The sequence below is a fragment of the Carcharodon carcharias genome, chromosome 6 (genome assembly GCF_017639515.1).
Source record: "Carcharodon carcharias isolate sCarCar2 chromosome 6, sCarCar2.pri, whole genome shotgun sequence".
Lineage (NCBI taxonomy): Eukaryota > Metazoa > Chordata > Chondrichthyes > Lamniformes > Lamnidae > Carcharodon > Carcharodon carcharias.
The window spans coordinates 3,831,968-3,856,967 of NC_054472.1; the positions used below are offsets into that span (position 1 = coordinate 3,831,968).

Sequence of the window (25,000 nt, forward strand, 5' to 3'; positions counted from 1 at the left end):
TAGTCCAGTTCAGTTTCTAGTCAATGGTAACCCCACGATGTTAATAGTAGGGGATTCAGTGATGGTAATGCCACTGAATGTCAAGGAGCGATGGTTAGACTCTCTCTCTTGTTGGAGATGGTCATTGCCTGGCACTTGTGTGGAGCAAATGTTACTTGCTGCTTGTCAGCCCAAGCCTGGATATTGTCCAGGTCTTGCTGCATTTGGACATGGACTGCTTCAGTTTCCGAGGAGTCTTGAATGATGCTGAACATTGTGCAATCATCAGCGAACATCCCCACTTCTGACCTTATGATGGAAGGAAGGTCATTGATGAAGCAGCTGAAGATGGTTGGGCCGAGGACACTACCCTGAGGAACTCCTGCAGTGATGTCCTGGAGCTGAGATGACTGACCTCCAACAACCTCAACCATCTTCCTTTGTGCTAGGTATGACTCCAACCAGTGGAGAATTTTCCCCCTGACTCCCAGTGACTCCAGTTTTGCTAAGGCTTCTTGATGCCACACTCGGTCAAATGCTGCCTCGCTGTCAAGGGCAGTCACTCCTGCCTCACCTCTGAGTTCAGCTCTTTTGTCCATGTTTGAGCCAAGGCTGTAATGAGGAGCTGAGTGGCCCTGGAGGAACCCACACTGGGCGTCAGTGAGCAGATTATTGCGAAGCAAGTGCCGCTTGATAGCACTGTTGATGACCCCTTCCATCACTTTACTGATGATCGAGAGTAGACTGATGGGGCGGTAATTGGCCGGGTTGGATTTGTCCTGCTTTTTGTGTACAGGACATACCTGGGCAATTTTCTACATAGCCGGGTAGATGCCAGTGTTGTAGCTGTACTGGAACAGTTTGGCTAGGGATGCGGCAAGTTCTGGAGCACAAGTCTTCAGTACTATTGCCGGAGTATTGTCAGGGCCCATAGCCTTTGCAGTATCCAGTGCCTTCAGCTGTTTCTTGATATCACATGGAGTGAATCGAATTGTCTGAAGGCTGGTATCTGTGATGCTGGGAACCTCCAGAGGAGACCAAGATGGATCATCCACTCGTCATTTCTGGCTGAAGATTGTTGTGAATGCTTCATAGAGAGTTTTCCATGGCTCTGGAAGGAATGTTATTCCAAGATGGAATGGTTAGTGTGACAGAGTCACAGGGAGTGTCAGCTCTTTGTCAGTTTGATGATTCCAACCAGAAAAATGGTTCAGAACACATTATCCACTGTCTTTGTCAGCTCATTTCCTGTACTTTGATTACAAACTGGCTGATTTGAATCATTCCAGTCAAATGGACCAGACTCCTTGGTGCAACATCCACTCTGCTGGGTGAGCTCGGTGCATTGGTGAGTCTCCAGGTTTGTCCAGGACATTGTGGACCATTGGGTGATCTAAGTACTCAATACAGCTGCCTGTCTGCAGCCAGGTCTCAAAATAGGGCTGAAGACTGGCCCAAACTAGAGTGAACAACAGCAGTAATTATATCACAGATACTCCATGGAAGCATGAACAGATACAGCTTACATAGCAGGAAAAGGACAACTGGTCCATTGTGGTTGCCCCATAGCATGACGGCTGCAACATCAGACAATGTATTTCCTTATCCCACATCAGCTTTCACTTCCAGCAGAGAGAACAGTGTGGTTGTGAAGAGGGGTGTGAGAGGGGGGGTTAATATCACACAAGTTTAATTTGAAAAATGAAATCACTAATTTGATGGAATATTTTTACTAATTCATTTGGAATGCAAAAATATTGCAATCTATAATTATCAAGCAAATTCAAGAGCTTTCATTCCAGTAGAAGATTGCTAATTTCTAAAGAGCCGGTTTTGTTGGAAATAGTTTTCCTTAAATACTGTGGTTTTTGATGAAATCTGGAGCCTGTAATAGGGAATTTGGACAATACATTTTTTATGCCTTAACTCATCACGGGATTGAAATTCGTCCTAGTGTTTGAGTTATTGGAGTCACTCCACTTCCATATACAGATTCAGTATTATTAGTTTTGCCTCTAATTAGGGCATTTGCCTAGAAACTATGAAAATATTTTTTGAATGGAACAGCAGCAAGTTGGATATTCTTCTGATTTGGTTCTGTCATTTCAACATATTTCACTTCTCCTGGTGGATGCTCTGGGGTTCCAGGGGAGAAATTAACTGGTGAAGTCTGAAGTATAATGTCCCAGCTTTGCAAGGTGTGCAGTGAGATTCAGTAAATGGTCTGACACAGCTTCACACTCACTGCAGCATAATTGCAAATTGTGGAGGGATGAGAAATTTTTAAAACTTTTTAATGTTAAAACCTTCAGTTTTTTAACATTAAAGTTTAAGCAACATTCAGAACCCGATGAGGCTCTGGGCTACACTCATATGAGGGATTCTGTTTTCTGCAGCCGGAGAACAGTGCGTGAGTGTAGTATAACGAGGTCTGTCCCCCCTGCAACCTGCAGTATAACTGCATCGTCATATGTTCAGAGCTCAGATCTCAAGATATAATTTATTAACAGATTATTGTAATTATATCATGGACCAACTCTACTGTAATTAGCTAGAACTTATTTGTATGCACTCATATGTTATAATTTTCTGTTTGTAAACTCTGTTTGCATATTTTGAGAGCATGTGAATTTAGAAAACCCAACTTAAATAGTCATTGTTTCATGCACAAAGCTAAACCAGCTGATGTTGAGGATATCAAAAGCATAGCAGTGCATCAGAATGACTGTTCTATTCCTACTCACATATATCGCACACTATCTAAAGCAGCAAGTAGCCAAGTCTAATAAAGTGATAATGAAAATAGTTCATTACTGAGCACAATGCTTTATTCTTCTCCTGTGTGACAGATCAGCCAAGATTAGCTGCAAGTGTCTCCCCAAGTCATTACATCAAGACTGTTTACTCTTAAATACTGATAGATAATATCATAATTCTGTCACCTGCTAAGGTACCAAATCTGCTTCAAGAAGCTGAAATAACATTTCAAGAAATCAAATTAAAATTGACCTCAATTATCATATTTATAGCAATAGTTAATGACAATACTCAATCGCTAATCTTAATACCATATACTTTATATACGTATGTGTGTGTATATACATATATTTTTTATGTATCATATAATTTTGGTACATAAATATCTCTTTGGTACATATGATATTTTCTACATAATATATAAATGTAAAGAACACATTTCATACCCTCAGGATATCCCAAAATGCTTCAATTAATTGGACAGTACATTGGACAGCACTACTGTCCCCGCTCATCTTCAAAGATGGGACTTCTTACACCCACCTGAGACAGAAACTCAGTGTGACATCTTGTCCAAAAGATGGCACTTCCAATAGTGCAGCACTCCCTCAGGATGACATTGGAATGCTGGCCTAATTCCTGAAGTGAAGCTTGAACCATGAAGTGTTGGGAGCACTGAGCCAAGCTAATGCTGCCAGCACGGGCTAAGGGACAGCTGTTACTGCATGTATTCATTGCCACCCAGTGAGGAGATGGTGACACTATGTCACTCAGCTAGTAACCCAGAGGCCCAGGCTAATCTCTGGGGACATGGGTTCAAATCCCATCCATGGAAGTCTGGAATTGAAAGCTAGTCTCAGTGACGATGGCCATGAAATGGTTGTTGATTGCTGTAAAAACCCATCTGGTTCACTAATATCCTTTAGGGAAGGAAATCTGCTGTCTTTACCTGATCTGGCCTTCATGTGACTCCCGACCCACAGCAATGTAACTGCCCTCTGAAATGCCCCTAGCAAAGCCACTCAGTTTAAGGGCAGTTAGGGATGGGTAACAGATGCTGGCCTGGCCTGTGATGTCCACATCCCATGAAAGAATCAATTTTTAAAAAGTACCCCAGGAATTTAAAATGATGGCTGTTATTTTGATGGATGCAATTAATGTGCTTATTTTTCAGAGCAATGTACAAGAAACATGACACCTGGGGCATTTTTGGAGACAGAAATAGACATTTTATTAATTGTCTTCTGCTTATATTTGAACAATTTTACACTAGACTAGCAAAGGTGGAGATTCTCCAAAGGTTTACAGAGGAGATTATTGAGTTGTTCAATTAGATCAAATATTGTATCAGGCATCGTGTACTGTGCTCAGGGATTGTGTAACACAGTGAGTTCAACACTGGCACTGAATTGGGGTTAAATTGGTCTCTGGCTGTGGTGGGAAAGTGAATCATTGGTCAACAGAAAAGATAGTGAGCTCAGGTGTAAAAAGAGCTGACAATTCTTCATCACCCATTTTACACAGTTGTCAAGGACCAATTTCACCCCCTTTGCATCTGAGCTACATGTTGTGAATGAGAGTTTCTGCTCCTGCTGGTTTCTGCATGAAATGGCTTGAGCCACCTGAATCAGCACCTCAGACAGGGCCCAAGAAGAACTTGGTTTGGGAAATGGAGGGATTGGGTTTAAGACACATTGGAGCAGAAATTCTCCCTATTTCTAACAATTTTGTTAATGTGCTTGGGAAGGTTTCCATTGCAGAATAATTCTAGTGAAATCAGGAACAAGATCTTTGTTTAGACTTTTGCTACAATTACTTAATGCAGGAAATGTTCACAACTCCTCACATTAACAACATGGACTAGACATGGGTGAGTGTTACTGCTTATCGAATCCCATTTCATACCTCATCACAATGTATGTGATGCTGATGCTGGGCACAAAACTACATTTGTTTGGTTAATGATTACACTCAGATCAGGATGAGAAATACAATGGTTCACTCAAAGTGACATAAACTAGCAAAGACCCTCAATAACACTCTCAGGAAGGAAAGCTCCATTCAGATTACAGTGAATCTAAACTCCACACCATTGTCGGTGGGCAGACTCTTATCTCGGAGTTAAAAGATTCAAGAAACTCCAGAAACACAACACCTAGACTGACACTCCGCGTGCAGTACTATGGGAAAGGCTGCACTCTTTTCAGCTGAGACATTAAAACAAGACTCCTTCTGCCCCCTCACGTGGAAGTAAATGATCCCATGTAGCTAGTTTAAAGATGAGCAGGGTAGCGTTCTCCCCAGTGTCCTGGGGCCAATATTTATTCCACACTCAGCATCACTAAAGCAGTTGATCTGGTCATTGTTACATCACAGTTGTGGGATCTTGCTGTGCACAAATTGGCTGCTGTTTCTTACATTACAACAGTGACTACACTTCAAAGGGTACTTCATTGGCTGTATAGCACCTTGGGACATCCTGAGATTATGAAAGGTGATATATAAATGCAAGACTTTCTTTTTACCTCTGGTTTGTGTGACTTGGTTCTCATCTCCTAGACCATCATCATCTCCTCCATATGTACGGATTGGGGAACGTGCGTAGGTGTGTTTCTGGATTAAATTCTCCACACTTTCTCTGTGGAACAGGTGAGTTAGTATTAATGTGAGAAACTCAAGAGAAATCCTGTATCAATAGATTTCAAATAAATACCTGGCCAGCTCCTGATTAATTTTCACTTCATGACTGGTGGGATTGTATCAATCATCAGTTACCCTGTTTGACACTGAGTAAAGATTACCAGCAATGTGAAGCCTGGCAGCCAGTTACCCTCCTTGTCTAGCCCTCTCCTCACAGCCAGTTACCCTCCTTGTCTAGCCCTCTCCTCACAGACAGTTACCCTCCTTGTCTAGCCCCCTCCTCACAGACAGTTACCCTCCTTGTCTAGCCCTCTCCTCACAGCCAGTTACCCTCCTTGTCTAGACCCCTCCTCACAGACAGTTACCCTCCTTGTCTAGCCCCCTCCTCACAGCCAGTTACCCTCCTTGTCTAGCCCCCTCCTCACAGACAGTTACCATCCTTGTCTAGCCCCCTCCTCACAGACAGTTACCCTCCTTGTCTAGCTGCCTCCTCACAGCCAGTTACCCTCCTTGTCAAGCCCCCGCCTCACAGCCAGTTACCCTCCTTGTCTTGCCCCTTCCTCACAGCCAGTTACCCTCCTTGTCTAGTCCTTCCTCACAGCCAGTTACACTCCTTGTCTAGCCCCTTCCTCACAGCCAGTTACCCTCCTTGTCTAGCCCCTTCCTCACAGCCAGTTACCCTCCTTGTCTAGTTGCCTCCTCACAGCCAGTTACCCTCCTTGTCTAGCCCCTTCCTCACAGCCAGTTACCCTCCTTGTCTAGCCCCTTCCTCACAGCCAGTTACCCTCCTTGTCTAGCCCCTTCCTCACAGCCAGTTACCCTCCTTGTCTAGCCCCTTCCTCACAGCCAGTTACCCTCCTTGTCTAGTTGCCTCCTCACAGCCAGTTACCCTGCTTGTCTAGCCCCTTCCTCACAGCCAGTTACCCTCCTTGTCTAGCCCCTTCCTCACAGCCAGTTACCCTCCTTGTCTAGCCCCTTCCTCACAGCCAGTTACCCTCCTTGTCTAGTTGCCTCCTCACAGCCAGTTACCCTCCTTGTCTAGCTGCCTCCTCACAGCCAGTTAACCTCCTTGTCTTGCCCCTTCCTCACAGCCAGTTACCCTCCTTGTCTAGCCGCCTCCTCACAGCCAGTTACCCTCCTTGTCTAGCCCCCTACTCACAGCCAGTAACCCTCCTTGTCAAGCCCCTTCCTCACAGCCAGTTACCCTCCTCAGCCCCCTCCTCACAGCCAGTTACCCTCCTTGTCTAGCTGCCTCCTCAGAGCCAGTTACCCTCCTTGTCTAGCCACCTCCTCACAGCCAGTTACCCTCCTTGTCTAGCCCCCTCCTCACAGCCAATTACCCTCCTTGTCTAGCTGCCTCCTCACAGCCACTTTCCCCTCCTTGTCTAGCCGCCTCCTCATAGCCAGTTACCCTCCTTGTCTAGCCTCCTCCTCACAGCCAGTTACCCTCCTTGTCTAGCCCCCTCCTCACAGCCAGTTACCCTCCTTGTCTAGCCGCCTCCTCACAGCCAGTTACCCTCCTTGTCTAGCCGCCTCCTCATAGCCAGTTACCCTCCTAGTCTAGCCTCCTCCTCACAGCCAGTTACCCTCCTTGTCTAGACCCCTCCTCACAGCCAGTTACCCTCCTTGTCTAGCCGCCTCCTCACAGTCAGTTACCCTCCTAGTCTAGCCGCCTCCTCACAGCCAGTTACCCTCCTTGTCTAGCCGCCTCCTCACAGCCAGTTACCCTCCTTGTCTAGCCCCCTCCTCACAGCCAGTTACCCTCCTTGTCTAGCCCCCTCCTCACAGCCAGTTAACCTCCTTGTCTAGCCCCCTCCTCACAGCCAGTTACCCTCCTTGTCTAGCCGCCTCCTCATAGCCAGTTAACCTCCTTGTCTAGCCGCCTCCTCATAGCCAGTTACCCTCCTTGTCTAGCCGCCTCCTCACAGCCACTTTCCCCTCCTTGTCTAGCCGGCTCCTCACAGTCAGTTACCCTCCTTGTCTAGCCTCCTCCTCATAGCCAGTTACCCTCCTTGTCTAGCCCCCTCCTCACAGCCAGTTACCCTCCTTGTCTAGCCGCCTCCTCACAGTCAGTTACCCTCCTTATCTAGCCTCCTCCTCACAGCCAGTTACCCTCCTTGTCTAGCCCCCTCCTCACAGCCAGTTACCCTCCTTGTCTAGATGCCTCCTAACAGCCAGTTACCCTCCTTGACTAGCTGCCTCCTCACTGCCAGTTACCCTCTTTGTCTAGCCGCCTCCTCACAGCCAGTTACCCTCCTTGTCTAGCCCCCTCCTCACAGCCAGTTACCCTCCTCAGCCCCCTCCTCACAGCCAGTTACCCTCCTTGTCTAGCCCCCTCCTCACAGCCAGTTACCCTCCTTGTCTAGATGCCTCCTAACAGCCAGTTACCCTCCTTGACTAGCTGCATCCTCACTGCCAGTTACCTTCTTTGTCTAGCCGCCTCCTCACAGCCAGTTACCCTCCTTGTCTAGCCCCCTCCTCACAGCCAGTTACCCTCCTCAGCCCCCTCCTCACAGCCAGTTACCCTCCTTGTCTAGCCCCCTCCTCACAGCGAGTTACCCTCCTTGTCTAGCCCCCTCCTCACAGCCAGTTACCCTCCTCAGCCCCCTCCTCACAGCCAGTTACCCTCCTTGTCTAGCCCCCTCCTCACAGCCAGTTACTCTCCTTGTCTAGATGCCTCCTAACAGCCAGTTACCCTCCTTGACTAGCTGCATCCTCACTGCCAGTTACCTTCTTTGTCTAGCCGCCTCCTCACAGCCAGTTACCCTCCTTGTCTAGCCCCCTCCTCACAGCCAGTTACTCTCCTTGTCTAGATGCCTCCTAACAGCCAGTTACCCTCCTTGACTAGCTGCATCCTCACTGCCAGTTACCTTCTTTGTATAGCCGCCTCCTCACAGCCAGTTACCCTCCTTGTCTAGCCCCCTCCTCACAGCCAGTTACCCTCCTTGCCTAGCCCCCTCCTCACAGCCAGTTGCCCTCCTTGTCTAGCCCCCTCCTCACAGCCAGTTACCCTCCTTGTCTAGCCCCCTCCTCACAGCCAGTGACCCTCCTTGTCTAGCCGCCTCCTCACAGCCAGTTACCCTCCTTGTCTAGCCGCCTCCTCACAGCCAGTTACCCTCCTTGTCTAGCCACCTCCTCACAGCCAGTTACCCTCCTTGTCTAGCTGCCTCCTCACAGCCAGTTACCCTCCTTGTCAAGCCCCCTCCTCACAGCCAGTTACCCTCCTTGTCTTGCCCCTTCCTCACAGCCAGTTACCCTCCTTGTCTAGCCCCTTCCTCACAGCCAGTTACCCTCCTTGTCTAGCCCCTTCCTCACAGCCAGTTACCCTCCTTGTCTAGCCACATCCTCACAGTCAGTTACCCTCCTTGTCTAGCTGCCTCCTCACAGCCAGTTACCCTCCTTGTCAAGCCCCCTCCTCACAGCCAGTTACCCTCCTTGTCTTGCCCCTTCCTCACAGCCAGTTACCCTCCTTGTCTAGCCCCTTCCTCACAGCCAGTTGCCCTCCTTGTCTAGCCCCTTCCTCACAGCCAGTTACCCTCCTTGTCTAGTTGCCTCCTCACAGCCAGTTACCCTCCTTGTCTAGTTGCCTCCTCACAGCCAGTTACCCTCCATGTCTAGCCCCTTCCTCACAGCCAGTTACCCTCCTTGTCTAGCCCCCTCCTCACAGCCAGTTACCCTCCTTGTCAAGCCCCCTCCTCACAGCCATTTAACCTCCTCAGCCCCCTCCTCACACCCAGTTACCCTCCTTGTCTAGCTGCCTCCTCAGAGCCAGTTACCCTCCTTGTCTAACCACCTCCTCACAGCCAGTTACCCTCCTTGTCTAGCCCCCTCCTCACAGCCAATTACCCTCCTTGTCTAGCTGCCTCCTCACAGCCACTTTCCCCTCCTTGTCTAGCCGGCTCCTCACAGCCAGTTACCCTCCTTGTCTAGCCCCCTCCTCACAGACAGTTACCCTCCTTGTCTAGCCGCCTCCTCATAGCCAGTTACCCTCCTTGTCTAGCCGCCTCCTCATAGCCAGTTACCCTCCTTGTCTAGCCTCCTCCTCACAGCCAGTTACCCTCCTTGTCTAGCCCCCTCCTCACAGCCAGTTACCCTCCTTGTCTAGCCGCCTCCTCACAGTCAGTTACCCTCCTTGTCTAGCCTCCTCCTTACAGCCAGTTACCCTCCTTGTCTAGCCGCCTCCTCACAGTCAGTTACCCTCCTTGTCTAGCCCCCTCCTCACAGCCAGTTACCCTCCTTGTCTAGCCCCCTCCTCACAGCCAGTTACCCTCCTTGTCTAGTTGCCTCCTCACAGCCAGTTACCCTCCTTGTCTAGCCCCCTCCTCACAGCCAGTTACCCTCCTTGTCTAGCCCCCTCCTCACAGCCAGTTACCCTCCTCAGCCCCCTCCTCACCTTCAGTTACCCTCCTTGTCTAGCCGCCTCCTCACAGCCACTTTCCCCTCCTTGTCTAGCCCCCTCATCACAGCCAGTTACCCTCCTTGTCTAGCCCCCTCCTCACAGCCTGTTACCCTCCTCAGCCCCCTCTCACAACCAGTTACCCTCCTTGTCTAGTGGCCTCATCACAGCCAGTTACCCTCCTTGTCTAGCCCCCACCTCACAGACAGTTACCCTCCTTGTCTAGCCCCCTCATCACAGCCAGTTACCCTCCTTGTCTAGCCGCCTCCTCATAGCCAGTTACCCTCCTTGTCTAGCCCCCTCCTCACAGCCAGTTACCCTCCTTGTCTAGCCCCTACCTCACAGCCAATTACCCTCCTTGTCTAGCCGCCTCCTCACAGCCACTTTCCCCTCCTTGTCTAGCCGGCTCCTCACAGTCAGTTACCCTCCTTGTCTAGCCTCCTCCTCACAGCCAGTCACCCTCCTTGTCTAGCCCCCTCCTCACAGCCAGTTACCCTCCTTGTCTAGCCGCCTCCTCATAGCCAGTTATCCTCCTTGTCTAGCCGCCTCCTCATAGCCAGTTGCCCTCCTTGTCTAGCCGCCTCCTCACAGCCACTTTCCCCTCCTTGTCTAGCCAGCTCCTCACAGTCAGTTACCCTCCTTGTCTAGCCTCCTCCTCACAGCCAGTTACCCTCCTTGTCTAGCCGCCTCCTCACAGCCAGTTACCCTCCTTGTCTAGCCGCCTCCTCACAGTCAGTTACCCTCCTTGTCTAGCTTCCTCCTCACAGCCAGTTACCCTCCTTGTCTAGCCCCCTCCTCACAGCCAGTTACCCTCCTTGTCTAGATGCCTCCTAACAGCCAGTTACCCTCCTTGACTAGCCGCCTCCTCACTGCCAGTTACCCTCCTTGTCTAGCCCCCTCCTCACAGCCAGTTACCCTCCTCAGCCCCCTCCTCACAGCCAGTTACCCTCCTTGTCTAGCCCCCTCCTCACAGCCAGTTACCCTCCTTGTCTAGCTGCCTCCTCACAGCCAGTTACCCTCCTTGTCTAGCTGCCTCCTCACAGTCAGTTACCCTCCTTGTCTAGCTTCCTCCTCACAGCCAGTTACCCTCCTTGTCTAGCCCCCTCCTCACAGCCAGTTACCCTCCTTGTCTAGATGCCTCCTAACAGCCAGTTACCCTCCTTGACTAGCCGCCTCCTCACTGCCAGTTACCCTCCTTGTCTAGCCCCCTCCTCACAGCCAGTTACCCTCCTCAGCCCCCTCCTCACAGCCAGTTACCCTCCTTGTCTAGCCCCCTCCTCACAGCCAGTTACCCTCCTTGTCTAGCTGCCTCCTCACAGCCAGTTACCCTCCTTGTCTAGCCACCTCCTCACAACCAGTTACCCTCCTTGTCTAGCCGCCTCCTCACAGCCAGTTACCCTCCTTGTCTAGCCCCCTCCTCACAGCCAGTTACCCTCCTTGTCTAGCCCCCTCCTCACAGCTAATTACCCTCCTTGTCCAGCCGCCTCCTTACAACCAGTTACCCTCCTTGTCTAGCCCCCTCCTCACAGCCAGTTACCCTCCTTGTCTAGCCGCCTCCTCACAGCCAGTTACCCTCCTTGTCTAGCCGCCTCCTCACAGCCAGTTACCCTCCTTGTCTAGACCCCTCCTCACAGCCAGTTACCCTCCTTGTCTAGCCGCCTCCTCACAGCCAGTTACCCTCCTTGTCTAGACCCCTCCTCACAGCCAGTTACCCTCCTTGTCTATCTCCAATTGCAAATGTGCCATTTTGTATTGAGAAGCTGCCAGTTTAAGGTGAGGGAAAGTCACATCCCACTTTCCAGAACAGCAAAGATTAAAACAATTAACCTTACAAATTAGTGACTCGCTTATAATAGTTACAGAATGAAAGATTAAGTATCTGTTTTGCCAACATCAGAAACGATTTCACCTGTAACAGAATCAATAAATTCAAGAGCTTAAAATCAACAGGTTAAAATATAATGTTTCATATTTTGAATGCTGTTGCAATTTTGGGATGGTAGAATAATACAGAACAGGAGGAGGCCATTCAGCCCATCTTTCCTGTGCCAGCTCTTTGTTTTATCTTCCCCTTTGTAAAACGTCCTCCGGATCAGAACTCAATGTGTTACCTCATCACCCGCTTGTTCCTTTTGTCAATTACCAATTCACCCCAAAGTTTAACTCTGATTTTCTCCGCCTTCCACTAAAAGTTAACAGTTTAAAATGTATTTTGAAAGCCGCTCCTTTTCCAGGTTTAAACCTCTCTGAGACAGACGGTAGCGCCCCCTTCTTACCACATCCTCACAACCCAAAATATTCCACATCTGTATTTAGTCACCATTTGTTATGTAATCTGCCCGTGGGCGGAACTGAGTGTTTCAAACTCGCTCAAATAAACACCGAATCACTTCTGGAGTATGAAACTCAAAACAGACACAAACACCGACAAATATTAAACACTGACCTCGGGTCAAGAAATTGAAATATCTGAACAAATCTGTCCTGTATCTGAGAATGACTTTTTTGACATGTCCATATCTATTCTTGTTTTAAACACAGATACAACGCAGATATTCCCTGTTTGCATCAGAATTATCTCTTATTTACACCCAATGTATTCCGTATTTACACAGGAGTTATTTGGGGTTGGATAGGGTACTCACTGTGAGGGACCCGGGAGAATGGTGTGTCAATGTTTTGAGAAGGAGTTAGTATTATTCAGAGAGTATTAAGCTAAAGATTGGGACTGAATGATCACATTATTTCAATGATGGAGAAATTCGGATTACCTAGTCGGTATTTACATTCACGAACTCAAAAACGTGTGTTAAATATATTCACTGTGTTAGTCCACAGATCAACCACCACTTGGTACTTTTTATATTCTGCTTAAAAGAAAACAGAAAATATCGAAATCTCGACAGCTGAATTAGCCAGCGGGACATGTCCAAACGAACAGATCAAAGTTCGTCATTGAAATTTCAGTTATTAAATGCGTGGTTTAACATTATTTTTTCTGACAAGATCTATCTCGTCGTTCAGTTAAAAATGTCTTTGTGCAGGTCGGTAAAGCCATTTTTAATGGGAGTCAGCTCTCCACTCTGGGGTAAAGTGCTGTCAAGCCACAATTTAAATGCGTTTTGTCATCGGCGACCAGGACGGAGACGGTCTGAGAGTCTCAGCTTTCTATCAGTAACAGGACAGAATCGAATTATTGGGCTGTTTGTCCCAGTAACTGACTGTAAACTAATCACATCTCCAGCAGCGTCTGAAGAGCCATCGATCAGATCCAATCCTCTCCCTGAACAGTCTTCAGACAAATGAGACTTTTAAGGACTGAAGGCCGGTTACAATTCCCTCGCTGGCTGCTTCCACCGAGGATCTTTCCTCTGGCTTCAAAAAAATTATCTTTAGCAGAAAGGTAGAAAGACATGCTGAGTATAAATCCCAGGATTGCGCCCACTCCCAGTCCTGGAAACAGTTCCGAATGTACAGGAAGAGGTGTTTCATCCCAGATCGGCTTGATTCAAATTCAGATTCACATGTTTGGAAATTAACACAATGGCCTTGGATTCGGTGGGATTGTTTTCACAGACAAAGGCGAAGCTGCAGAGATACCGAGTGTGTTTGTACAGAAGGCTGAAAATCACGGGTCTCAGGTGATGTGACGGGTACACCGAGTGTACACTGTGTACATCAGAGAGGAACCCACGTAGTCTTGATAGTGTGTGTACTGTATACTCCTGGGACATAGCCCTGTACACAGTGTACAGGGCTGTGTGTACAAGGCTGTGTCACACATACACCTGTACACAGTGTACAGGGCTGTGTGTACAAGGCTGTGTCACACATACACCTGTACACAGTGTACAGGGCTGTGTATACAAGGCTGTGTCACACATACATCTGCACACACCAATTGAGTACAACGAAATATTTTTCAAAGTCTCCGAGGGAAAGGGTTAAAAGCAGAGCCTTTTTAAATCAAATGTTTCAAGGTGATGAAAATCTTACTGAATCTTTTTAAAAGATGAACTGTGTCAGGGGAACAAGGTCACTGTCACTTTCACACATCCCTCCTATAGTGTGGTGACCGGAACTGCACACTCTACTCTAGATGTGGCCTAACTAACACCTTTTTCAGCTCCATCTTAACTTCCCTGCTTTTGTATTAATTGCCTTGACTAATAAAGGCAAGTATCCCAAATGCCTTCTTAACCACCTTTTCTACCTGTCCTGTTGCATTCAGGGATCTATGGACATGTACACCAAGGTCCCTCTGATCCTCCATACTTTCTAGGGTCCTACCATTCATTGTGTATTCCCTTGCCCTGTTTGTCCTCCCAAAATGCATCACCTCACACTTCTGAGGATAAAATTCCATTTGCTACTGTTCTGCCCATCTGAACAGCCCATCCATATTGTCCTGTAATCTAAGGCTTTCCTCCTCACTATTTACCACACCACCAATTTTCGTGTCCTCTGTGAACTTACTGATCATTCCTCCAATATTTCTGTCTAGATCATTAATGTACATTACAAACAGCCAGGGACCCAGCACCGAACTTTGTGGTAAGTCACTGGACACAGGCTTCCAATCACAAAAACAACCTTCGACCATCACCCTCTGCTTCCTGCCACTCAGCCAATTTTGGATCTAATTTGCCAAATTGCCCTGGATCCCACGGGCTCTTACCTTCCTGACCATTCTCCCATGCAGGACCTTGTCAAAACCTTACTGAAGTCCATGTAGACTATATCAATTCCACTACCCTAGTCACCTCCTCAAAAAATTCAATCAAATGTATTAGACATGATCTCCCCTCACAAAGCCATGCTGACTATCCCTGATTAATCCCTGCCTCTCCAAGTGGTGATTAATCCTGTCCCTCAGAATTTTTTCCAAAAGTTTCCCTACCACTGATGTTAGACTCACTGGCCTATAGTTCCCTTCTTGAATAACGGTACCACACCAGTTGTCCTCCAGTCCTCTGGCACCTCTCCTGTGGCTGGAGAGGATTTGAAAAATAACGTCAGGGTCCCTGCAATCTCCTCTCTTGCCTCACACAGCAGCCTGGGATACATCTCATCTGGGACTGGGGATTTATCCAATTTCAACCCCGCTAAAACTGCTAATACCTCCTTCCTCTCAATGCTAATTTGTTCAAGTATATCACAGTCCCCCTCCCTGATTTCTATACCTACATCATCCTTCTCTATAGTGAATACAGATGGAAAGCTCATTTACAACCTCACCTACATCTTCTGGCTCCTCTCACAGATTGCCACTTTGGTCCCTAATGGGCCCTACTCTTTCCCTGGTTATCCTCTTGTCTCTAATATACTTATAAAATGCCCTTGGATTTTCCTTTATTTTACCTGCCAGTGTTTTTTCATGCCCTCTCTTCGCTCTCCTAATTTCTTTTTTATGTAACTCTCTGTACTTTCCTCCTCTGGGACTTCTGCTGTTTTGAGCCCTCAGTATCTACCATAAGCTTCCCTTTTTTATCTTATTCAATCAGTACATTCCTTGACATCCAGGGTTCTCTGGACTTGTTGGTCCCACCCTTCACCTTTATGGGAACATGTTGGCCCTGAACTCTCACTATTTCCTTTTTGAATGACTCCCACCGCTCTGATGTAGACTTTCCTACGAGCAGCTGCTCTCAGTCCACTTTGGCCAGACCTTGCCTTATCATATTGATATTGGCCTTCCCCCCAATTCAGAACCATCCAGTCCATCTTTGTATTTTTCCATAACTACCTTAAATCTTACTGAGTTATGGTCACTATCACCAAAATGCTCCACCTCTGACACTTCTACCACTTGCCCGGCTTCGTTCCCTAAAATCAGTTCCAGCACTGCCCTGTCTCTTGTTGGACTTTCTACATGTTGGCTCAAAAAGCTCTCCTGGATACATTTTAAGAATTCTGCCCTCTTTAAGCCTTTCACACTTTGTCTATCCCAGTTAATATTGGGGAAGTTGAAGTTAAGTTTCTTTCTTCTTTTAAAAAGAAAGCTAGAACTCTTACCTTTCCTTAATGTTGCTTTAAAGTGGAGAAAAATGACTTATCCACTACCTACCAATCAGCTCTCTGCTTTGTGCTGATGGGGTTCCTGTTGGGGTTAGCTATTGCATCAATTGGCTTGGTTTAATACAACTCTTCTTCAGAGTTCCAGGCTCAGGCCTTCTGAACTCTGAAGGAGAGTCATATGGACTTGAAACGTTATCCCTGTTTCTCTCTCCACAGATGCTGCCAGCCCTGCTGAGTTTTTCCAGCATTTTCTGTTTTTGTTATGACAAGCCTGTTGTCATGGAGAGATCAGAAAGTCAGAAGGGTTTAAGCCATGGTAATTAAAGATGGGTGCTTGGAAGAGGCTGTATAAATTCCCTTCTCCAGACCTATACCCTGAGCTGCCTCTTGGCAGCTTTTTGTGAGATATACTGCGGGTTGTGAGGCAGGGGCAGCACATTGCATGGCTGGAGCCCAGAGCCCAAACACACTGCAAAATAAGTTTCAAATTCTTCTAAACCTCACTGCTGCTGCTGGGAACTGAACGGCAAATTCCAGAGGTACATGATCTTTAATCCACCATGCCGATAATATAAAAGAAAGCTTTCATTTTGATTCAGTAACTTAATGAGACCTGCATTTAGCACTGTATTGTAATTAATTGTACACTGAAATGTCCATAATTATGTAATTTTTTAATGATTGTCTATAATTATGAAATATGTTTAATTGATTTATTTGTGTCATCATCGCTATTGACACCCACCACCATGATTTTCCAATAAACCAATTACTTACTTGTTTGCCTAGCTGTAAACCAGCTGTAATTTACTGAGTAAGGACAAGGTTACAGATCAAAGGTGGGTAAATGGAGCTAAAGTAAAGGTCAACCATGATCTCCATGTTTAGTGGAACAGTCTTCTCCTGATCCTCATTTCCAAATCCTTCCTGCAAACGCAGGGGCAAAGTTCCCTCTTGCTGGGGAATAGATGATGTGAAGTCAGCAGTATAACTGAGGTCTGTGAGTGAGTATCACACTTGACACAGACTGAGATCCCTATCCACAGTACAATGGTATACTATACATACATTAACTGGTCTTCTTCAGTTCTGGAGTAGCTGATGAGACTCAGTTAGGCTATGTGGCACAGACTATGTGTACATGGACTGTGTGTACACAGACTATCACAGGCTCAGTTAGGCTGTGTGTATGTACAAAGGCTATCACAGACTAAGTTAGGCTGTGTGTACATGGACTGTGTGTACACGGGCTATCACAGATTCAGTTAAACTGTGTGTACACAGACTATGTGTACATGGACTATCACAGACTCAGTTAAACTGTGTGTACGCGGACTGTGCGTTCACGGATTATCACAGACTCAGTTAAACTGTGTGTACACGGACCGTGTGTACACGGATTATCACAGACTGTTAAACTATATGTACACGGACTGTCGCAGAGTTCCCCATTAATTCACGGCTTCATCGTGACTTTGGACCCACATTCCTGACTCTAACCTCTATCCAGTCAGATTAAAGCAAAGAATTGAGGATGCTGGAAATCCAGTCAGATTGCACAGCTCCCTCACAGCCTGAGTCCGGATTGTTAATGAAACGATTCCATCTTAAACACGCTCCCAAATTTCAGAATCCGGATGGAAACCCAGGATCTGAAACTACCCAGAGCTGCCTGTCCGGCTGAATATTTCCAACATTTCCTGTTATAATCTTTCGACTTTACAGCACAACATCTAAACTCAGGATTCCAATAGAAAGAAGAGCAAGAGTAAAATACACAAAGGACATTAACAACCCGATCCCTTAGATCATGGATCTGGACTTTCACCATCGCGTTATTTGTATTTCGATCTAATTAAAGTGATGAAACGAGGCTTACTCCTGAGAACAGTACCTCTCCATGTCAGTCAGCCGAGAGGAATCCCGAAATCCTTTAGCAAAAGGGTTACTGTCAATTTTTAATTTGGTGATCTGGAGAGAGAAACATTGAGAATTAAATCTCTCTGTAGATAGACGGCGGGCCAAAAAAAAAAAACCCCAATCAGTTCAACAGGTTTCTTATTTTAAAATCAAACTGTACAGCCCAGGGTTCGGGAGAATAATGATCCCTGTCTCTAATAATCCCATCAAGACAGTCTCTGAATCTGAATTAAGATTTAAAAAAAAAACAAGGATTAAAATGTTGGCGTCAGTACAAGTGACACTGAAACTAACAAATTGTGCTAAAAAAAAAATAAACCCGCTGGTTCATTCAGGAATAGCCCCGTTTTAATTGGGTCCGGGAGGAATCCCAAAGCAGGACCCAGCGTCTCACACCCACCTCCCTCTCTCTCTCTCTCTCTCTCTCTCCCTCTCTCTCTCTCTCCCTCTCTCTCTCTCTCTCTCTGGGCAATAATTACCAACCTCGCCAGCGACGCTCAGAGTGAACCAGGTGCCAGTTGATTCTCTGCCCCTGTCACTGTGTGTCCGGCAGAATGCCCCCACCCCCCCACCCCCGGTCCCAGCGCACAGCCACACCGATAAACCCCTTCAGCTGCCCCTGAAGCCGGGGGAATAGACTGGGTCCGTCAGTCTGTACCGGCTCCCGGGAATGCTGCGGAACTCCGGTGTAAGTGGCCGAGACACTCCCGATCCGCCCTGGACCTGCATGGAAACGGCTGAACGTTCATTCGCAATAAATTCAACATAGATGATTAAAATGGGTGGAAGGAACCTGGAGATTTAGAGGATTTTGAAGGAGCCAGTGAGTGAGAGCGAGTGAAACCACGGGCTCAGGTGGGCATCAATATTGAGGCAAAACGGGAAAGGCCTAGGTTGCCCTCTGCACAGAGACAGAGGAGCAGCTCCTGCCAGTTATTCACAGGTTTTCTGACATGAATGAGCAGGAACTCACCAGCTGGTTCTGATACGCGGTAACTGCAGTGAAAACTGTCTCTGGGAAGATGAAGGTCCGGAATTCCTCAGATTTGAGATTAACCAGGGAAGCGGTGTGATCTTTCTTTTTAATGATGTGGACCCGAGGTTGGTATTTATGCATAGAATTTAGAATAATCTGCGGAATTACAATTCATCACAATTAACGAAAATGGTTCACCGGAATTCAGAGTGTGAAGACATTTGAATTAAACAGATATTCGCCGAATCAGTACCGAGTCTCTCACTCCTGAAACTTTCACATCCAAACTCAGCATTTATCCATCAGGTGGAATTTTCATGCGGGAAGGAATGGGATCGGGAATTATAATCACCACATCCTTTGGGAAAATCCCTATATCGCGGGTTCTAAAAATAGAATTTGATTTCTTCGAACGCCAGTAAACTAATAGACCGGCCAAAACCATTCCAGCTGGTTAACCTGCTCTGCAACTCTGTTCATTCCGTTTAATTTCTGTTTAGCACCATTAATTGGACGAAATTAATTCATTAGCGATTAACAATGAACGATAATTTTACACAATGACCTGCCTATAACACCCCTATATTCCACACAGTAACCTGCCTATACCCGTACCGCACCCCATCCCCACCGACACAGTAATCTGTCTATAACATACCTGTAGTCCCACACACCAGAGAGCAAGCTACACCAGGCTTGGTATTGTGCAGTCAGATAGGATGAATTAATGACCTGATGGTGAAGGCGTCCCTAGATAGCAGCGATCATAATATGATTGAATTTTACATTCAGTTTGAGGGAGAGAAGAGTGGGTCCATGACTAGTATTTTAAACATAAATAAGGGTGATTATGAGGACATGAAAGCACAGCTAGCTAAAGTGAAGTGGCAAATTAGGTTAACAGATAGGTCAATAGAGATGCAGTGACAAAGCTTTAAGGGGGATCTTTCTAATGAGAAAGAAAACTTCCAAGGGGAGAACCCACCATCCATGGTTAATAAAAAAGTTAAAGATAGTATCAAATTTAAAGTAAAATCATATAATTGCACAAAGACAGACGGCAGGTCAGAAGATTGGAATATAAAAAACAACAAAGAATGACTGAAAGATTAATAAGGAGGGAAAAATGAGAGTACAAGAGAAAGTCAGCTAGAAATATAAAGACAGATAATAAGAGTTTCTATAGATAATTTTAAAAAGAAGGTAAAGGAAGTGAGTCTGGGAAATAATAATGGAAAAGGAGGAGATGGCAGATGAATTGAACAGGTATTTTGCATTAGTCTTCACTATAGAGGATGCAACTAACATCCCAGAAATGGCTGTAAATCAGGAAATGGAAGAGAGGGAGGACTCGGGAAAATTATAATCACCTGGGAAGTGGTACTGAGCAAGTTGTTGACAAATCCCTGGGTCCTGATGGATTTCATCCTAGGGTCTTAAAAGAAGTGGCTAGTGAGATAGTTAATGCAATGGTTTTAATTTTCCAAAAATCCCCTGGATTCGGGGAAGGTTCCATTAGATTGGAAAATAGCAAATGTAACTCCTTCATTCAAAAAGGGAGGGAGACAGAAAGCAGGAAACTACAGGCCAGTTACCTTAACATCTGTCATAGGGAAAATGTTAGAAGTTATTATTAAAGATGTTATAGCAGGGCACTTAGAAACATCCAAGGCAATCAGGCAGAGTCAACATGGCTTTGTGAAGGGAAATCATACTTAGCCAATTTATTGCAGTTCTTTGAAGGAGTCACATGTTCTGTGGATAAAGGGGAGCCTGTAGACATCTGTATTTGGATTTCCAGAAGGCATTTGATAAAATGCCTCATCAAAGGTTATTACGGAAAATAAAAGCTCATGGCATAGATGTAACATATTGGCATGGATAGAAGATTGGCTAGCTAACAGGAAACAGAGATTAAGCATAACTGGGTCTTTTCCTGTTGGCAACATGCAGTGAGTGATGTGTCACAGGGATCAATGCTGGGGCTGCAAATGATTACAATTTATATCAATGACTTGGATGAAGGGACAGGTGGTATGGTTGCTAAATTTAATGATGTCACAAAGATAGGTAGGAAGGTAAGAAGTGGAGAGAACACAAGGAGGCTACAAAGGGACAAAGATAGGTTATGCCAGTGGGAAAAAAACCATTGGTTATGCCAGTGGGAAAAGAGTACAATGTGGGAAAGTGTGAAATTGCCTATTTTAGGCAGAGAAAATAAAAATCATATCATCTAAATGGTGAGAATTGCAGAGATCTAAGCTGCACAGGAATTTGGGTGTCCCAGTGCATGAATCACAAAAGCTTAGTGTACAGGTACAGCAAGTAATTAGGAAAGCTAATAGAATGTTATTGTTTATTGCAAAGGGAATCGATTACAAAAGTAGAGAGGTTATGCTTCAGTTGTACAGAGCATTAGTGAGACCACATCTGGAGTACTGTGTACAGTATTGATCTCCTTATTTAAGGAAGGAAATAAATGAGTTACAAGCAGTTCAGAGCAGGTTTACTAGATTAATACCTGGAATGGGTGGGTTGTCTTATGAAGAAAGGTTGGACAGACTAAGATTGTATCCACTGGAGTTTAGAAGAGTGAGCAGTGACTTGATCGAAACATATAAGACCCTGAGAGGTTTTGACAGGGTAGATGTGGAGAGGATGTTTCCTCTTGTGAAAGAATCTAGAACTAGGGGTCATTGTTTAATAAGGGGTCGCTCATTTAAAGCGCAGATGAGGAGAAATGTTTTCTCTCAGAGAGTTGTAAGTCTTTGGATCTCTCTTCCTCAAAATGTGGTGGAAGCAGAGAATTTGAATATTTTTAAGGAAGTGATGAATCGATTCTTGATTAACAAGGGAGTGAAAGGTTATCGGTGGGAATCTGGAGGTGAGGTTACATTCAGATCAGCCATGATCTTATTGAATGGTGGAGCAGGCTCGAGGGGCCAAGTGGCCTTCTCCTGCTCCTAATTTGTATGTTCACAGTATCCTGTCTGTAACACACCTGTACCCCTCCACACAGTAACCTGTCTATATCACACCTGTACCCCCCTCCACACACACAGTAACCTGTCTGTAACACACTGTAACCCTCACACAGTAATCTGTCTATAACACACCCGTATCCCCCCCCAACATACACAGTACCCTGTCTATAATACACCTGTACCCCCAACAGAGTAACCTTTCTGTAACACACCTGTACCCCACACTCACAGTAACCTGTCTGCAACACACCTGTGCACCCCCTCCACAGTAACCTTTCTATAACACACCTGTATCCCCCACACAGTAACCTATCTGTAACACACATGTACCCCCCAACAGTATAACCTGTCTATAACACATCTGTACCCCTCCTCCCCACAATAACCTGTCTATAACACACTTGTACACCCACACACAGTAGCCTGTCTGTAATACACCTGTACCCCCACAAACACAGTAACTTGTCTATAACACACCTGTAACTCCCCCCACAGTAACAAATATGTAACACACCTGTAACCACCCCAAACAGTAACCTGTCCATAACATACCTGTACCCCCCAAACACAGTAACCTGTCTGTAACACACCTGTACCCACCCTGACAGTAACCAATCTGTAACATACCTGTACCCTCTACACAGTAATCTGTCTATAACACACCTGTACCCCCACACAGTAACCTTCCTATAACACACCTGTACCCCCACACAGTAACCTGTCGGTAACACACCTGTACATGCCCCCGACACAGTAAGCTGTCTGTAACATACCTGTACCCCCCACACACAGTAATCTGTCTGTAACACAACTGTACCCCCCAGCACAGTCTCCAGCCTATAACACAACTGTAACCCCCCCCCCCCCCCACACACACACACACAGTAACCTATCTGTAACACACTTGTACACCCCACACAGTTACTTGTCTATAACACAGCTGTATTCCCCACACATATAGCAATCTATCTATAATACACCTGTTCCCCCACACAGCAACCTGTCTGTAACACACCTGTGCCCCTCCCCTCCATACAGTAGCCTGTCTATAACACACCTGTTCCCCCCCACACAGTGACCTGTCTATAACACAGCTGTATCCCCCACACATATAGCAACCTGTCTATAACACACCTGTACCTCCATGTGGAAAACTATCTGTAACACACCTGTACCCGTCCCCCACAGAGTAACCTGTCTGTAACATACCTGTACCCCCACCGCCCACACCCCCCCCCCCACACACACACAGTAACCTGTCTATAACACAGCTCTATCCCCCACACACAGTAAGCTGTCTGTAACAAAGCAGTACCCCACACACACAATAATCTGTCTGTAACACACCTGTGCCCCCTCCCCTCCATACAGTAGCCTGTCTATAACCTGTTTGCACGGTATCCTGTATTTGACGCACCTGCCTTTTACATACTGGGTCACGGGTACACAAGTGACAGGAGAGGGGAGCATTAATTAATATTCAAATTATTGCACACAGGATGCCTACAAATGCATTCACTCGGATAATGTGAGATTTCATGGGGAAAAGCTTATTTTAACTAGACTCTTAATGGTCAGCTCTCGGTGCCGACTCATTGTTGAATATAAATCCCACCTGGTTTAGGCGGTTTAAGACTTTGCAAATGCAAATAAATAATTCTGGCGCGTGAAGTTTGTGTTTTGATGGGTTGGAAATAGGGACGAGAGAAGGAAGCAGTTTAAACTCTCTCTGCCCCTGATCTATATTTACAGATGGTTCATTCTGCCCGGGGTTCGCTCCGCACAGTTTGTGGGTTGAACCAATTTGACAGGGAAATGGTTTCCCAGATCCCGGCGTTTAAAAGAGGGAAGTTGGAAATCATCCTCCCTTATCCCGGGAAAGGAAGCAAGACTCCCAAATAATTCCACCAACAGGACTGGGATCTTATACTGACTCCCAGCGGCTCCTGGACAATCTGCTGTCACATTCCGGTCAGATTTATACGGTTCGCTGGTAGAGTTTATTTAAAAGTTGCATGGTTTAAGAATGTTGACACTTTAACCCTTTGCCGCCCAAGCAAGATCCGTTTAGCTGAAGAAGCAGTCAGGACAGACTCACATGACCGTGCTGGTCCAACTCATTATTGGTGAGTTTCACTTTTTCAAAGGAAACCATTTGTTTGAGGAGTTGCTCCCCGGTGAACGGACAATCCGGGTGTACATACAACCTGCACAGAGAGAAAAGCAGAGTTACACAAACTGGCCTTGTTTTCCCTGAAACTTAGAAGATCAAAGTGGAGATTTGATGGACATTCTCAAGATCTGAAGAGGAACAGATGGGAATAAATAGAAACTCGTTCCACCAATCGGGGAGTCGAGGACTAGGGGGCAGAGTCTAAGAATGAGATTCGGACCTTTCAGGGGTGAAATCAGGAAATAAAAACAGAAAATGCTGGAAAAACTCAGCAGGTCTGACAGCCTCTGTGGAGAGAGAAACAGAGTTAACCTTTTGAGTCTGTATGACCCTTCTTCAACTCTGAAGAGGAGTCAGACGGACTCGAAACATTAACTCCTTATCTCCACAGATGCTGAGTTTTTCCAGCATTTTCTGTTTTTGTTCCCTATTTCCAGCATCCGCAGTATTAGTGTGAAATTAGGAAACCCGCTTACTTACAGAGCGGTCGGAGTTTGGAACTCTCTTCACCAATCGACAGCTGATGGTAGAGCAACTGTTGATTTTAAATCTGAGACTGATAGATTTTCATTAAGAGATGTGCAATAAAAGGCGGATAAGTGCAGTTCAGTCACAGACCAGCTATGTTCTCACTGAATGGCGGGACAGGTTCGAGGGGTTGAATGGCCTCCTCCAATTGCTATGAATGAGATAAGGTACCTGGAGCTATGTTCGGGTGAACAGCTGAGACCCGGGTGTGTTTGAAGCGGTTCTCCCTGTAAACCCTTTCCCAGCCGTACAGGGCTCTCTCTAGATTTAGATCTGACTAACACGAAGATGAAAGAGCTGCTCAGTTTCCTCTCTTGAGATGTAAGGTTTGACATCGAGCACTGTGCAGCCCGCTCTGCCCTGTCCTGGGAGTGTTCCTCCCGGTTCCTTCACAGCGAAACGACTCCTTGTGTTTCCAGTTTAGTAAAAACAATCACAGAAAGCCCGTGACGATGTGATGCAGACAGGGTGTTTACACGGGAACTTAAACCCTCTGTGCGCTGGTTGGTAAAATGCAGAAACCCGTGTGCGTTTGGTCTCGGTGGTGAGTTAGTGCAGAGCGGGAGATGCCGGCTAAGTGCATTTACCTGGCTTGTGTAGGGATTTTCTGCTGGCTCAAGGGCGGCGGT

General features: G+C 46.4%; 1 protein-coding gene across 3 annotated transcripts in view; it reads right to left on the reverse strand.

The window, feature by feature from the left end:
- The window catches only part of tbx20 (T-box transcription factor 20), a 30,427-nt gene that overhangs the window by 1,578 nt on the left and 3,849 nt on the right, over nt 1-25,000 (reverse strand). Inside the window, exons 4-7 of one of the 3 annotated variants that reach the window (XM_041190581.1) lie at nt 23,769-23,877; nt 18,684-18,842; nt 17,685-17,761; nt 5,262-5,374 (exon numbers count right to left, since the gene is read on the reverse strand). In XM_041190581.1, the coding sequence (XP_041046515.1) occupies nt 5,262-5,374; nt 17,685-17,761; nt 18,684-18,842; nt 23,769-23,877 (458 nt within the window). Of the gene's footprint in view, nt 1-5,261; nt 5,375-17,669; nt 17,762-18,683; nt 18,843-23,768; nt 23,878-25,000 lie in introns of all 3 variants that reach the window. The other 2 variants (XM_041190580.1, XM_041190582.1) reach the window with 2 other exon arrangements.